Source organism: Sporothrix brasiliensis, assembly GCF_000820605.1.
Source record: "Sporothrix brasiliensis 5110 chromosome Unknown Cont17, whole genome shotgun sequence".
Taxonomy (NCBI): domain Eukaryota; kingdom Fungi; phylum Ascomycota; class Sordariomycetes; order Ophiostomatales; family Ophiostomataceae; genus Sporothrix; species Sporothrix brasiliensis.
In genome coordinates this window covers 2,608,684-2,622,880 of record NW_024467136.1, presented here as the reverse complement: position 1 = coordinate 2,622,880, position 14,197 = coordinate 2,608,684, and the positions used below count along the sequence as shown (strand labels likewise).

The window sequence follows — 14,197 nt, the reverse complement described above, 5'->3', positions numbered from 1 at the left end:
GAAGTCCTCCGGATTGAACAAGGGAAGGGCTAGCCTGCGAAGGTCTTTCACCAAACATAAAAGCGGCCGAGTGCAACGTCTCAGGACACGGTGACACAGCTGCCGCAAGTTGCACGGCGCACCCTGCGCGCTGTATTTTGGGACATGCCCTTGTATCATGAGTACCCAGCACAGCAATCCATTCCCATCGCCAGCCATCACGGTCTTAATCGAGGCAAAGAAAGCCAAACCCCTTTCCACCCAATGAGAGGCTTGATCCGCCTATGCCAGAGCTCCGGAAGGATCCTGGCTCTGGCCATCCCGTCTGACCCCCTGTGCAAACAGCATATCAGCGATATCCATGCAAGGGCTTCGACGAAGTACGGCCACAGCCTTTTCCGTTTGGCCCGGGTTGACAGCAAAAGGGTCACATCGGGCAGCCTGCGATACCAAGATACGACGTAACCAGGGAGCCAGGCTCTACTGAAGCACTGTAATGGTTGGCCCGATATTGGGCCCCATTTCCTATTCAATTCGTTGTTCGCTGCTACGTGTTTAGCATATCTCACGCACCGCAGACGGGCCATTTTGCACAATGATGGAATGATTGGCATGTGGCTCTGCAAGGCCCCCTGGTCCTGTCCCCTTTTGATTCCTCGCTTCTTTTTGCTGCTTCCTACCCAGATCCTCCCGTCTCTCTTTGCAATGGACCTAGTCGAGCCAGTTTCTGCAACATCAAACGCTCAAGCACAACACCCCCGGCGAGCGATCGCTCAGGAGTGGATATGTCGATTTCGAGAACGTCTGGGGGTTGAAACAACGCAGGCCAACGGTCTGCGAACATCCCAATCTTGATCAACGTACATGGCAGGCGTACTCCGTAGAAAAAGTGGGCGACGAAACCGTTCGATCTCCCACCGACTGTCGTCAGAAACATCCTCACGCGACGTAGTCTTACAAAGTATGTCATCTCCAGAGGTGAATCATGTATGACAAGTGCATTTCTTCGAGTCTCTGCATATGGGAATGGCACATGAGCAAGGGCAACTGCAAAAAGACGGATCGTGGAGCAGTCGCAGCCGGTTCCCTGCGCTTGCAGCGCATCACAGGTGCGGTCGTTGGCTGCTTCCTCCCGGGATCCGTGCCTTCCGAAGACTGAAAAAAGCTAAACCAACCACTCGGGAGGCAAAAAGCACGCATCATGTTGTACAGAATTGAAATACTCTTACGGCGTAATTTTGTATGTTGCATTTCTTGTATTTTTTTTCCTGTCTCAACAGATTCGTTCTTTTTTTTTTTTTTTTTTTTTTTTTTTTTTTCCCGAGCCTCAACTCTCGTCGAAGCTCTCGGTAGATTGTTCGGTCGTCGTTTGCAGGTTGAGATGAGATGTGATTGGACGGCGTTAGGGGAAGCGGGGCTCGTACGGAGTAGGGATTTCGTTTAGTGCGTCCGAAAGATCCATTAAGTGGGCGAACGGTGGCAAAGAGGAAGTATTCCAGCGGTCCTTAGCGGTAGTTTCCTGCGATAGCGTGCTGGTAATAGCAACGTAGCTCACGTCCTCGATTTGGCCTCGTGTCGCATCTCCTCGCAACTGTTGTTTTCATCAGTTCTCCGTGATCGTCACTCTCTTCCGTCCTTTTGCTCCCTTCCTTCTTTTGCCCTGGATATCTTACACATAACCTGACTTTTACTCCTGAATAAAACGCAGACATTAATACGTCCCCACCATGTGACCTTGTCGGCAGCCAATCAGAGCAGCGCTGTTCGTATCGCCGCCAAATCTCCGATGAGGCAAGTGCGTCTGTTGCAGGTGGCGACCTGTTGCGCCGGTTTTGTTAGCTCACTGGTTCGCTGGATCGCTGGGCAAAGGCCCCCAAATTTGTCCACTAAAACAGCCCCCCAGGGAGGCCCGGCCTGGCCTATGAGCCTATCCCCAGCCAACAGATAATGCTAGTGACGGTGTTGGTCTCCTTCTCCAACTTTGAAGTTCCCTGGGCGTCATCTCAAGTCGCAAGTTGTAAAGCCCGTCTGAGACTGCCGTCAACTCCAGACGTTGTCTGGGGAAATCGAGTCCGCTCGATGGGCTAAATTCGAAGTCGCCTCGGTGTCGTACGACGCACAAAATGTTCGTGTCGCTCATGGTCGAGTCATGGGTACATTCCCGTTTGGCATCTTACAATTCCGTCAAAAAGAACAAAGAACGAAGACCAAGGCTGCGCCACTGAAAGAACCCTTTGGGTAGTCGTATTACAGAACGAGACCGCCCAAGACATCACTGAGACAATAGCTCTTGTTTATTGGCCTTTCAAGTGTCTTCTCCACGCCCCGCAGAGGCCAAAAAGTGCCATTCGGCGCTTCTAATTCGCCACTCGCCTGCCAAGAAAACATGTTCTGTAAGACGTTGTCTCCCTCTGCTGTATCGGAATTTGCAGTGTGTCTTAGTACGAAGCATCTGCAAACGTGCTGGCAACTGCAAATGAGCGACACTTGACGATACCTGCAGAGCTGAATTCTGCTTTTCCCAAAACGACAGCAGCGACTCCAATAAAGAGAATAATTCCAGAAAGAGAAAAGTCGCAATCAAGGAGACAACAAGCGAAGGCGTATATTCCCCTCTTTTCTGTTGATTGCTATTGTTCCATGGCCACTGTATTGATGGCGAAAGCCGTTCGAGAAACAAAACATAGGATGCGACATGAGGGGCCTTGGTCTAGGCGGTGGGAACTCTGGTAGGGCGGTGAAGCCCAGGGATTGCTTCGTCGCCGAGACACTTGGCAGTATTATTCCACTGCAAATGGAACGAGAATAAGAGAAAAAGGTCGCGTATTGCCGCTGTAGGCACTGTAAACCGACGCACTGAAAGCAGCGCTTGTGGGCGGTAGCTGGCTCTGTGGCATGCGACGCAGGGGCGCCAGTACCAGGACTCCGTAGCCTGCATTGTGGCCACTTACTCCGTATTTCCGCATTAGGAAATGGCTTGCTGGGTGCAAGCAATTTGCACGTGAAAGTCAATATCACAAGCATCTGACTGAAGACAACAAAACATCACGACATGTTCATTGTCAACAATTGAGCACATTGACGGCAACTTCCACCAGGAAGCATGGGCCTGGTAAAAACCGTGAAATGGCGCTTTCAGGTCGTCCGTTTCTTGCCCCGGATTGCTCCAGATTTTCACTCCGGATTCTCCCTGGGCGTCTCTCCAGATTTGCGTGTCCCCATTCCCAAGATCCCTCGGCATTGCACCCCGCGGGGAGACACGAAAAAAACAGGGGATGCCCCAGTGCGGCAAACGTGATGAGACACAAATAGTAAAATTAGACCAATAGAAAAGTACCCTTTGCACGTCGTACGTCCAAGATAACAAATCGGCCAGCACCAAGCCAACACAAGCCAACACCAGGGAATCACAATGGCCGACAACGGCGTTCAGGTACAAGCAACACGCCGGAACCAAAGACAGGGCCCCGGGAAGTGGAAAAGGGCCGGTCCAGCATGTGCATCGTGAATGTGAATGACCTCTCCGCACAGAAGTCGTTCTCTGTCATGTCTGTGTCTTGCTGCGGTCAGATCCTGGGGTACTGTGAGACCGGCGAAAAAGCAATAAAGATTGAATTGGGATGGTAGGAGGGACGTGAGCAGTTGGCGGAAGCGCAGAAAGTGGAGCAAACCAAGCAGACTAGAACTTCCAAGAAATTAAAAGCAGTCGATTTTGGCATGTGCTCGTGCCAGATCGCACAGCAGGAAAACAACTGGGCACACAGCCAGTGGGGAAAGGGTCCATGACCGTCCTTGCTCACGATTTCCCCTCTCCATGCTGTTCGTTCTCACACACATTTGATGAATTGCACGTCTGCCATGCGCAAAGCTGTCGTTTTTCCCCATACAAGAGTCCCAACTCGCGAACCCTTCACAAGATGCCTCGGGCATGGGGCCCAAAATGAGGGGAAGGGTGTGTGTGGACTTCAACAAAGGGAGGCAAGTGTAGTAATCTGTTATCACCCCTGTTTTTTGGATGCTTTGGCGAGTCTCCCGGCCTGCATCTGTGGCGTCTGCGGTTTCTCGTGGTGGCATCCCAGCGTTTGGGCCTTTTTGCCCCATGGTGAGCGACAACTGGCAGGTCCTCTGGCTCTGGTTTGTGCTGTTTTTGGGGGGCGCTAGAGCACGGCCAGTGTGCACGTTCGGCCATTTTGGAGGAGGGGAGGGGGCACGGGAAGTAGATAGTGGATGGCGAGTCTTCGTGTTTCGTCGTCTTCAGTTCAGTCGACTTTTGCATCACAAAAGAGGTGCATACAAAATGCGACCAAATGGCAAAAAGACTCCAAAAATTTTAGAGCGGCCGGTGTGACCGCGCTACTGCAGGCCAAGTTGGGTGACCTTTCTTGGAGTAGCTATTACGTATCTTCTTGCTGGTCTGTGACCTGAAAGGAAGTCACTCGCAACGTTTTTCAGCCCCCGCACCCTCTGCAGAGCTGAACTAGGAAGGAGCTTTCACGCCGTGCATCTCCTACCAGTTGTCACCTCACGCCACACTTTCTTTCTTCCCCGTTTGTTTGGCACTATTCCCTCCTATTTCCTCCACTCCTTTTGCCTCCCAGTTTTGGTGCCCCGCCTGGCACCGACTCCTTTTGCGGGTCAGCAATGCCGATCACCTGCCTGTTGCGCTCAGTGGCTCAGTGGGCTCCCCTGGCTGCGCTTCTTGGAGAGCAGAGCCTTTTGTATAAAACGAGGGAAAAGGGGAATTTTCTACATCGCAAGCGTGATATTGAACATTGAGCGAGGAAAAAACAAGTCATAATAAGCTATCCCTTGCTCATCGGGGCAAGACAACAGAGGATAAACAGCTGCTTCGTGCGATGGAAGCTCCGTTTGTCTATTTGTCTGCTTGTCTGTTTCGTAATCTTACTTGATTTCGTCGACTCCTCGTCCTCCACGCCGCACGCGCACAGACGAAGAAGCCCCAAGCGACAGACGCGCCAGGGCCGCACTTGCCCGTCGCCAAAAGCCCGAAAGCAGCCGTCTCCAGCGCAGCACAGCATCTCTGCAGGTGCGGGTGGCGGCGGATGTGGGGGAACCTGCACTGGCCCGTTTGGGGCCGGCTTGTGGCGTTTAGTGATGGGAGCCACTGCGTTCGGGGTGTAAGCCGTCCAAATCGACAAATCGACTTTGTATCAATCCCATTGTCCATTGTCGCCGTCTTTAACCACCGAGTCCCCTAACAGTGACATCCGCTGAGGGCCTGGCCCAGTAAACACGACTGTTCGGAATAATCATAAATAAATTTAAATAAAAAAAATCGGACGACGTTTTGACTCGTTTTGTGCCTCCACGCTCAAGTCGTGTGACGTTTGCCGTCCCTCTATTGCACGCGTTAAGATTGTGTTAAGTAGGCCTGTTTCTCCTGGCCCTGAGCTTGTTTTCCCCAGGCAAGCCCAGTTGGCCCTCCTAGCACCAGATCCGGAAGTACGCCCGGTTGAACCCAGACCAACTGCGACGATCGCCCGCTCTCGCCAGCTTTTGTACTTTTCGCCCAAGGAACAGGAACACGACACAGCAAGGGCAAGTGAATGGTCCATTGTCCTTGTTCTCTTCACAATGCGCAGTCTTGTTATGTCCTCGTCGGGTTCCAATTCATGCGCGGCAGTCGTCGGTGGCTTAAGTTGCAGTCTGTGCTGCATTTTTTGCGATTCGATTGCGACGTGCGACTAGTTATGCTATGGTTGTTCACGAAGATCTTGCGAAATAATACGTGTACGCCTCGATTCACTCGCTGCCCCTTTCCCATGTGTATTTTACATTTGCTTGCACCCCCATTTCGCCTGCAATTTGCTACGATGCTTGGCCAGTGCAACCTCACACGCCCCCTTTCCTTCCCCCTACTCTTTTACTCGCCACACCCCGAGTGCAGACAGTGCAGACGCTACCTCGCAGCCAATCCCTTTTGTCCTTTTTTTTTTGGTGTTCGTCCTTGCATGTCTTGTGCCAGTACGGAGCATGATCAGTAGGCAGTTTGCGTGCGCCAAAGGACGCCACGCCCGAATCCGAAAAGGGGGAAGACGGGAGGGGCGGAGGGGGGCGTGCAACTTCTTTTGTTCGTCTTTATCTTCATGTGCCAATCCAAAGACCCTGCGAGCACCTTGTTTCCTGCATGCAAGTGTTCCAGTGTCGACTTTGTATTTCTTGGGAAAGATGGACTAAACTGGCTTAGCACTTCGGCCTGCTCACGAGCGTCGTGTCGAAAAACATGGGGCAAAATTCGTCGTGAGGGGAAACCCACCTCACGCACGCGCAGAAACCACGCTGCAAAGCAGCAAATAAAATGGGAAGACACAAAGTACTCCGGAGAAAAGCTTGCTCGTTGTGGGCTGTGCAGAGCAGCAGGCGAGTCTGGGACTGGGGTCCTTGGGGTCTGAGCATGGGTCGTTTCTTTCCATTTTGTCGTTTGTTCTTCTTTTTTGCTTCTGATCGTCCTCACTGTCCTGCTTCTCCTCCCTTTTCCCCTGCCCTCTTTCCCCATACACGGGGAACCTCTCATGACGATCCTTCTTGCGAGGCATTCTCGCTCTTTCCTCCATACCGACATCTGAGAAGACGTGGTTGACGCTGTCCTGACTGAATCTATCCGCTGCCACTCCTCGCTCCTTCCGTCATGCCAGACATTTCCCATGTGTCTGCTGGTCCTTCGCTGTTGGTCTTCTCCGCTTTGGGGCAAGAACTGTCGCAAAGCTCATGGCAAATGTCTTGTCTCTCGCCGTAGCCGGAACATTGAGCTCCACCGACAATCTTCTCAGTTCGAATACGTCCTCGTAGTTCGTATCTCTCCCCAGTCCTTTTTTGCCTTGAGTAATTACTGTTTGGCGTCGTCTTTTGCTCTCCGCATTCCGCGTCTAAACCGTCGTTAGTTCCTTCCTTCCTTCCCTTCCGCTCTTGCCTCCCCTCTTCGCTCGTCGAACCCACCTTCGCACCTGCTCTCTAGAACTATTCCCCCTTTGGGTTCTTATACCGGACCCCCCTCGCTGCTTTTCATTTCCCCATATGATACCTTACCCCGTAGCTTCCTTCTTTTTCCTTTCTTCTTTCCTCTTTTTTTTTTCTCTTTTCTTTTCAGTATCCTCCACTTTGGTCCGCTTAAGTCAGTCTGTCTCGCAGATTTCTTTTTTTAACCTACCACTCTTCTGTTCTGCCCCGGATCTTGGATCTCTCTTTGTAATTTCCCTCCCCAGTCCCTGTTTCCCTGTTTCCCTGTTTCCTATTTGGTCTTGATCCTTCCCTCCCCGAGTCTCAAAATCTCACTCCCGTTCTTCTTTTTTCTCCCCCCCGTCATCCTCTTTTCCTTTTAAACTTTCGCTTGGCCGCCTACCCCCCTTGTTTATTTTCTCTCCCACGGCCTCCGTCTTCTTTCTGTCGTGTCGTCTCACTCTGGTTTCTTTCTTTCTTTCTCCCGTCTCACAACACTCGACAAATCCGCCAATCTGCCCAATATGTCTGGCGCAGTCCACAACGACGGCATCCATGCCACGCCCTCGCCGCCCAACTCCAGCAAGTACGCTGAGGGCGGTGTCGCCAACGCCGAGCAGCTCGAGGACGGCCGCAAGTCCAGAGCGCCTGGTTCGCGCAAGTCCAAGTTCTGGACGCACTTCAAGCGGTTTTGGTGGCTGTATGCCATCATTGGCATCTTGGCCGTTGTGCTGGCCGTCATGTTGACCATCTTCATCGGTGTCAAGAACATTGCGCAGAGCAAGATCAACGACGCCGTGCTTGACGTCCAGGGCATCTCCTGCACGAGCACCGAAACCAACGCATTCACGCTCGGCATCAACACCACACTCAAGTCGGGCACCACCAAGGCCACCGTCGAGGCGTTCCAGGGCGTCATGTATCTCGAGGACGAGCCGAGCCACACGCCGTTTGTCACCATTGACTTCCCCGAGACGCAAAACAAGCCGTTCCAGACAGTCAACATCAGCCAGCACGTGGACATCGCCGACATCCCAGCTCTTACCATGTTCAACACCTGGCTGCTGAACAACGAGTCTCTGCGCGTCACGGTCCTGGGCTACCCCAACGTCAAGGTCCCCGGCATCAGCAAGAAGTACGGCGTCACCTTCAAGAAGACCATCACCATGCCTGGCCTGAACGGCTTTGACGGCCTCAACGCCAAAAACAGCTCCATCAACCCCTCCAACTTCACCGATGGCACCAACTTCCACACCACGGCCACCATCCCCAACAAGTCCCTGGTCACCTTTGAAATTGTAAGTTGAGATGCAGTCGATGCAGCAGGCTACCCATATCGGCTACCCATATCAGTTTTCAACGAGACCAACCGTGCTAACCATTCCCAGGGCAACGTCACCTTCAACACCTACCTGAACGGCAGCTTTGTCGGCACCTCGTACATCAACGACGTCACTCTGGTCCCTGGCGACAACGTCTTCCCCTTCCGCGCCAGTATCCAGCAGGGCCCCATCTTGACCGCCGTTACGACCCAGCCCTCGTGCAAGGACGGCATCGTTCCCATGGACCTGTCTGGCAAGACCGTCGACAACCACGGCCAGCCCCTCGCGTACTTTGCCAATGCCCTCTCCACGCACAACACCACCGTCCCGCTCGACCTTGGCACGCCGCTCCGCGCCCTGGGCATTAACCCCAAGTGCCCGAGCTAAACGGTCTCGCTGCCTAAAGGGTTGCTTCGGTCTTGATTTCGCCCCCCGTCTCTCGCCCTACGGATGCCGCGTGACAGGACCAATCGCGACGTCTCACGCCTTCATTGCCCCGTGACTCGTCGATTTTGTTTTGTTTTATACTGGATTATTATTATTACTTCATTTTTTTGATACACCCACCCAAAGGATCGTTGCCGCGGGACACTCCCGCTGGCAGAGACGGGGGCACTTGCCGGTACAGGACTCCCATCTAAGCACTCACGTTCCGGCTCAAGACATGCCTTGACCTTTATGGTCTGTCTTGGTTGTTATTTTTCACTCGGGTTCTCATCAGTTGTCTGGATCGATTATATTTTTTATTATATAATACTTTTGGATTTTCGCTCATTTTTTATGTCTCTGGCTGATTTATTTGCCATGTTTTTTTTGTCCGTTTTAAAACCCAGGATGATACCTCGGAAGGGTGAAAGGAATCGCCACGGATCTCAAGTATACTTGTCTTTTTTCATGTTCCTTGATACAATGTCAATGTATGCTTTATGAAGATGCAATACAGGGGAAGGGAGACGACAGAACCTGGGGGATGGCTTTTTACGAAGATCGAAAAAAGAGAACCAAAAATAAATTTAAAAACTTTAAAAATATGAACATGAACAAAGTACCTCCCGAAGCAGCGATAAAAGCATGTGAGAAGTAGAAGACGGTGAGCACGGGTATCACGGAGGATGTATCACAATTTGTTCAACAAATCTCACCAAATCTCAACAAATTACCCCAAGTGTGTGGTTCTGCGCAGCGACCAAAATGGTTATGGTGGCAGGGGCGCATATACAGCAGCAGAGGACTTTTTTCAGCAAGGAGGCCCTGGCAAAAGAGGGGAAATGGAATCAATACGAGTTTCGCGTGCTGCAGACAAAGAGACGGCGTTTCCTTGCCTCACATGTGATAATTGGAGAAAGGGAGACAATGGAGGTGCGTAGGAAAGGGTGTGTTGAAAAAGACCATTCGGTGTGGCTACCAAAGAAGACACTTACATGAAACTAAGGACATCGGGGAAACCGAGAGGCTGGACAACCGCCTTTTCAATTTTATGTTGTGCAGGTGTATCTGGTTTGTGCCGACAGTTACTCCGAGGAACCGGGTTGACATTGAAACCCAATATAAACTTGGTTCATCATTTATCGTGAAACGAAATAGCAGAGGCGGGTTATCCCTTTGTAAGATATCGAGCCGTGTTGTATTTCATTTGGTTTATACCTCTGAGAGGATAGCCAGTAAAATCCACCAGATCAATATGTGCGGCAAATTAGTGACGATGGTATGGGTGCGGAATCAAAGTAAATTTTTAATAATAAATTGTCGTACTTGGTCTGTACACACAAAATTATGTACCACGTACAAAGGTAAATAACGAACACTTGGCTGATTGTCGGTGCTATATTTTCGTGAAGAAATTGCTGGAATATGTTTATTTATTTTTTTATGTTATCTTAATTTTTTTACTTTTCAAAAAATATCCATTGATATTTTCGTTGTAATCTGAAGGCCTTCCGATAAATAATATCCAAATCTCATCTACATGGGTTGCTAACTAGAATCAATATCAACAAGAAGTACAATAATACGCACTCTGATTAAGGATAAGTTTAAGAAGAGACCATGGGACGTTTGCTTTAATGTCTATGAAAATATGACCCACAGATCACTTTCACGCCAGTACGTTTCACGAAACTACAGGTAGCATGGCATGAATACCCAGCAAGGTACTGTTGTAATGTTTTCATTTGCGGCAAGAAAAAGAAAGCAGTCGTAAAGAACTCGACACGTTCCCCGACTACCAAATTACATATAGAACAAGAAACAAAGACATGAAAACTCCCATCCACTCCTCCATCTATCCTGAGTACATCGCAAATGCCCCCCTCCTCCTTTTTGATATTTATTCAAGGGTTTCTTATTTGCGTTACTCCTCGTCCTCTTCCTCGGGGTCTGCTGCCGTTTCCCCATCGTTCGCAGCCTCCTCCGCCTCCTTTCCCGCGCCGTTGGTGTTGGCGGCCGCAGCGGCCGTTAGTGTCGTCGGGTCAGCGGAGCCGCCCTCCTTCTCGAGCTGCAGCCACTCGTCCCAGGCAGGGAACAGCTCGTCATCCTCGCCGGGCACGGCAATCATCTTGGCGACGCGGCCCTTCTTGGCCTTCTCGAGACTCTGCTTCCAGTCAGCAACAACAGCCGGCGCAGCACTTGGCTTGTAGGTCTGCGCGAAGAAGGCAGCCTCGGTCAGGCGGCCGGTCTTGGTGAGGGTATCAATGCAGCCGTCGACGTCACCCAGCAGCCAACGACAGTTGAAGGCAATGTTGTAGGCGCCAGCCTCGACGGCCAGCTTGTCGAGGTTCTCGAGGCCCTCACGGTTGCCCGTGGAGCTGTGCAGCAGCAGGAGCGAGCCCAGGTCCTTGGAGTGCGTAAACGACTCCGTAGCGAGGTTGATATCCCATGCCGTGAGTGCAGCATCTGTTTGGAACAGAAGTTAGTGCGAGACAAAACTTGGGGGGCGATCAATAAAAATTAAGATGCAGAGTACATACCACCAACCGATTTCCACTTGTGCTCGACGGCGGCAGATCTTGCCAGCTCGAGCGCAATGTCAAGACGGTTAAGCGACAGAGCGAGGTCGAACTTGTGGTCGGGGTCCGTGGCGACCTCCAAGGCGAGGTCCTTGAGACCTTGGCCCTCGAGGAATCGTGCCACCTTGTTCAGCTGGCTCTCTTCGATGGTTGGCTACACGCACATATTGTTAGTACCGTTTGTCCGGGAACCATAGTCCATCGTTTGCCAAGCTGGCAGAAAACATCATCTAGGGAGAGTTGTTTCGGGTGGTAGAGTAAGAAAAGACGTACCAGCAGCTCAGCAGCCGCATCCAGATCGCCGCGGAGAACAAATGTCTCGTACTCCAGCAGGCTCACAGACAGCGCCAAAGACGTAACTTTCAGATCCTTGTCGGCGAGGTAAATTCGAGAGTCTCTCTGGATGTAGCCCAGAATGTACATGGGAGAATCGGTGTGCGAGATCTGTAAGAAGCAAAATGTTAGCATCACATCAGAGAGTAAATAAAATCGGACAACGGCAGCAAATGGTATAGAAGAACATACAGTGTACGTTTGGTCGCCGACGAGGTAGTTGACGCGGTTTGTGCTATTCGTGTAGACGAAGCAGTCGCCGACCCACTTGCCGGTACGGACCGTCTCGTTGATGTCGGTAATGACCTCAAAGGCTGCCTCAACGCCATCGTCGTCGACCTCGCCAGCGTTGGCGGCAGCGATGTAGTTCTCGCGGGAGAAGCGCAGGACGTAGTAGGTGTCCTCACACGCCAAGCATACGAGCTCACCGCTGTCGGACCAGTACACCTCCCGCGGCTCGACTTCGATGCGGCGAACGAGGTTGCCTGTCGCCCAGTCGAAGAAGGACACGCCGCCTGCACCGCGCACACCGAGCAGGACACCGCCGTGGAGGCCGTCTGCCTGGAAACCGACGTCCAGGCCGCCGGACTTCTCAACAAAGTTTTTGTAGATCTTGACAGACGTCGGCGAATCGCGGACGGCGTAGTCGTTGCTGTTGTCTTTGCTGGCCCAGACAAAGTCCAAGGCACTGCCAAAGCCCTTTTGCCGCCACGCCAGCGCAGTGTAGATAATGTACTCGCCGTCGCCGGAGACCGCCACAAAGCGGCCGTTGGGCGAGTGCTGCAGGGTCTGCGGGTAGACTTCACACTGGCCGAGGTCCTTGGTCTGCAGGTTGATGGGGTCGTTGTCCTTGGTGGATGGATCGGGCTTGATGATGGCAGACACAATGTCGTTGTTCTTGGCGGCAATGACCTTGCCGGAGGCATCCATGGAGATGGCAGGCTCCTCGCGGCCCATCTTGATCACGACGACACCATCGTCGAAACCAACACCGACGCCCTGCTTGCCCTTCTGGTAGGACACGCACCATGCGCGCTCCAGACCGTAGTTCAAGGACTGCTCCAGGCGGTAGGTGCCGCTGTGCCAGATCTTGATGGTGCCGTCTTCGGAACCGGAGACGATGATCGGCAGCTCCGGGTGGTAGACGGCGAAGGAGACGTTGTTTGTGTGGCCCTCGAGAGTGGCCTGCAACGACTTGGTGGTCAGATCCCAGACCTTGATGGTGCGGTCGTCCGACGTTGTGAGGATATAGGGGCGGTCGGAATGGGGGTAGTAGTCGACATAGTTGACGCCCTTCGTCTCGTGGGCCTCAAGGGTGAAGTTGGCGGTGCTAGAGCCGAGCTGCGCAATGCGTGTTAGGAGCATGCAAAACCTCATTCAGGTTATTCAGACACGACACTCGCGGACTTACCGACCAGACCTTGACAGTCCTATCGAGACAGGCGGACGCAAACAGACTGGTATCCTTGGGATTGATGGCAAGGCCCATGACATAGTGGCTGTGGCCCTCGTAGACCTGGACACACTTCCATCCTTTCTCCCAGTCCCAGCACTTGATGGTCATGTCATCACTAGCGGACAGCACAAACGGTTGGGTTCTATATAGGCAGTCGTATTAGATATGGGGTCCCGGTGTATCGACAAGATACAAGGCAGAAGGCAGAAAACAGCACGGGTACGGGGTTGGACTGACGGGTGGACGGCAAGGGCACGGATGTAGTCGGGGTGAGCTTCGAAGCCTGTAATCTTCTCGGACGTGTTGTAGTTGTAGACACGCATCTGGAAGTCGTCGCTGCCGCAGACAATCCAGTTCTTTCTCGCGCTGCATGGATGTTGCAGTCAGTACAAATGTATTCTGCCGGCAGTCGGGCATGGCAGACGTATAACGGTATGCCGATTGGGATTGGATTTTGGTCAACGCACATAAAGCGTCCGGCGCGGACAGGCACGTCGGTGAGCTCGAATGTCTTGACTACCTGGCCGGTCTCGAAGTTCCAGATGTGGCATTGGCCTGTCGTGGGGACGGACACGCAATGTTAGAGCTTTTTCTGGGTATATTAAATCTGCATCATCGACGTGGAGAAGCCATACCGGAATACAGCGTCGTGAGGATCCATGGCTCGGTGGGGTGAAAGTCAATGCCCTTCACCCGCTCGCTGCGAGCGAAGAGGCTTCTCTGTAGAAACAATCCGACGTTAGCAGCTGCGTGGCCCTGAACCAAGCGGGCGTGTGGTTTTGCTGCTGCCATGTGAAGCTATCACGAGCATCTCGAAATGGCGGGGAAACAGCTAATCACGCCGAAGTATCGGCACGTAAAGGAGGCCAGAGCTGCCGTACCTTGACGTCCAACCGCATTGTTATGGAGAATAAGAGTCGACGCGTCCGGGAGGTGTAGTGTAGATGTGGACGGGGGACGGTCGGCAGATGGTGGTGGCGGACGGACGATGGTATCAAGAAAGGGGTAGCGGTCGGCGGCCACGACACCAATCCAATGCTCGTCCAATATGCTGTTGTGTCCCTTCGAAAATGTGGCCGCAGTGTCTCTAGTGTGGGGTTGTGGCTTGTGACGTGTGGCTTGCAATTATGTTTCTGCCTGAGGTA

The 14,197-nt window shown here is 52.4% G+C and overlaps 2 protein-coding genes across 2 annotated transcripts; one reads left to right on the top strand and one right to left on the bottom strand.

The window, feature by feature from the left end:
- Positions 1 to 7,460: 7,460 nt before the first annotated feature.
- SPBR_02927 (uncharacterized protein) lies at positions 7,461 to 8,645 on the top strand (the record flags this gene model as incomplete). The annotated part of the gene is made up of 2 exons (XM_040761230.1): positions 7,461 to 8,234; positions 8,325 to 8,645. 2 exons carry the CDS (start codon positions 7,461 to 7,463, stop codon positions 8,643 to 8,645), a joined length of 1,095 nt encoding a protein of 364 aa, XP_040620767.1.
- A 1,963-nt stretch (positions 8,646 to 10,608) lies between these two features.
- On the bottom strand, positions 10,609 to 13,844 carry SPBR_02257 (COPI vesicle coat beta' subunit; the record flags this gene model as incomplete). Its single annotated transcript, XM_040760560.1, has 8 exons — positions 10,609 to 11,150; positions 11,225 to 11,417; positions 11,537 to 11,707; positions 11,789 to 12,937; positions 13,008 to 13,194; positions 13,290 to 13,418; positions 13,520 to 13,607; positions 13,688 to 13,844. 8 exons carry the CDS (start codon positions 13,842 to 13,844, stop codon positions 10,609 to 10,611), a joined length of 2,616 nt encoding a protein of 871 aa, XP_040620766.1.
- Between the last annotated feature and the right edge of the window lie 353 nt (positions 13,845 to 14,197).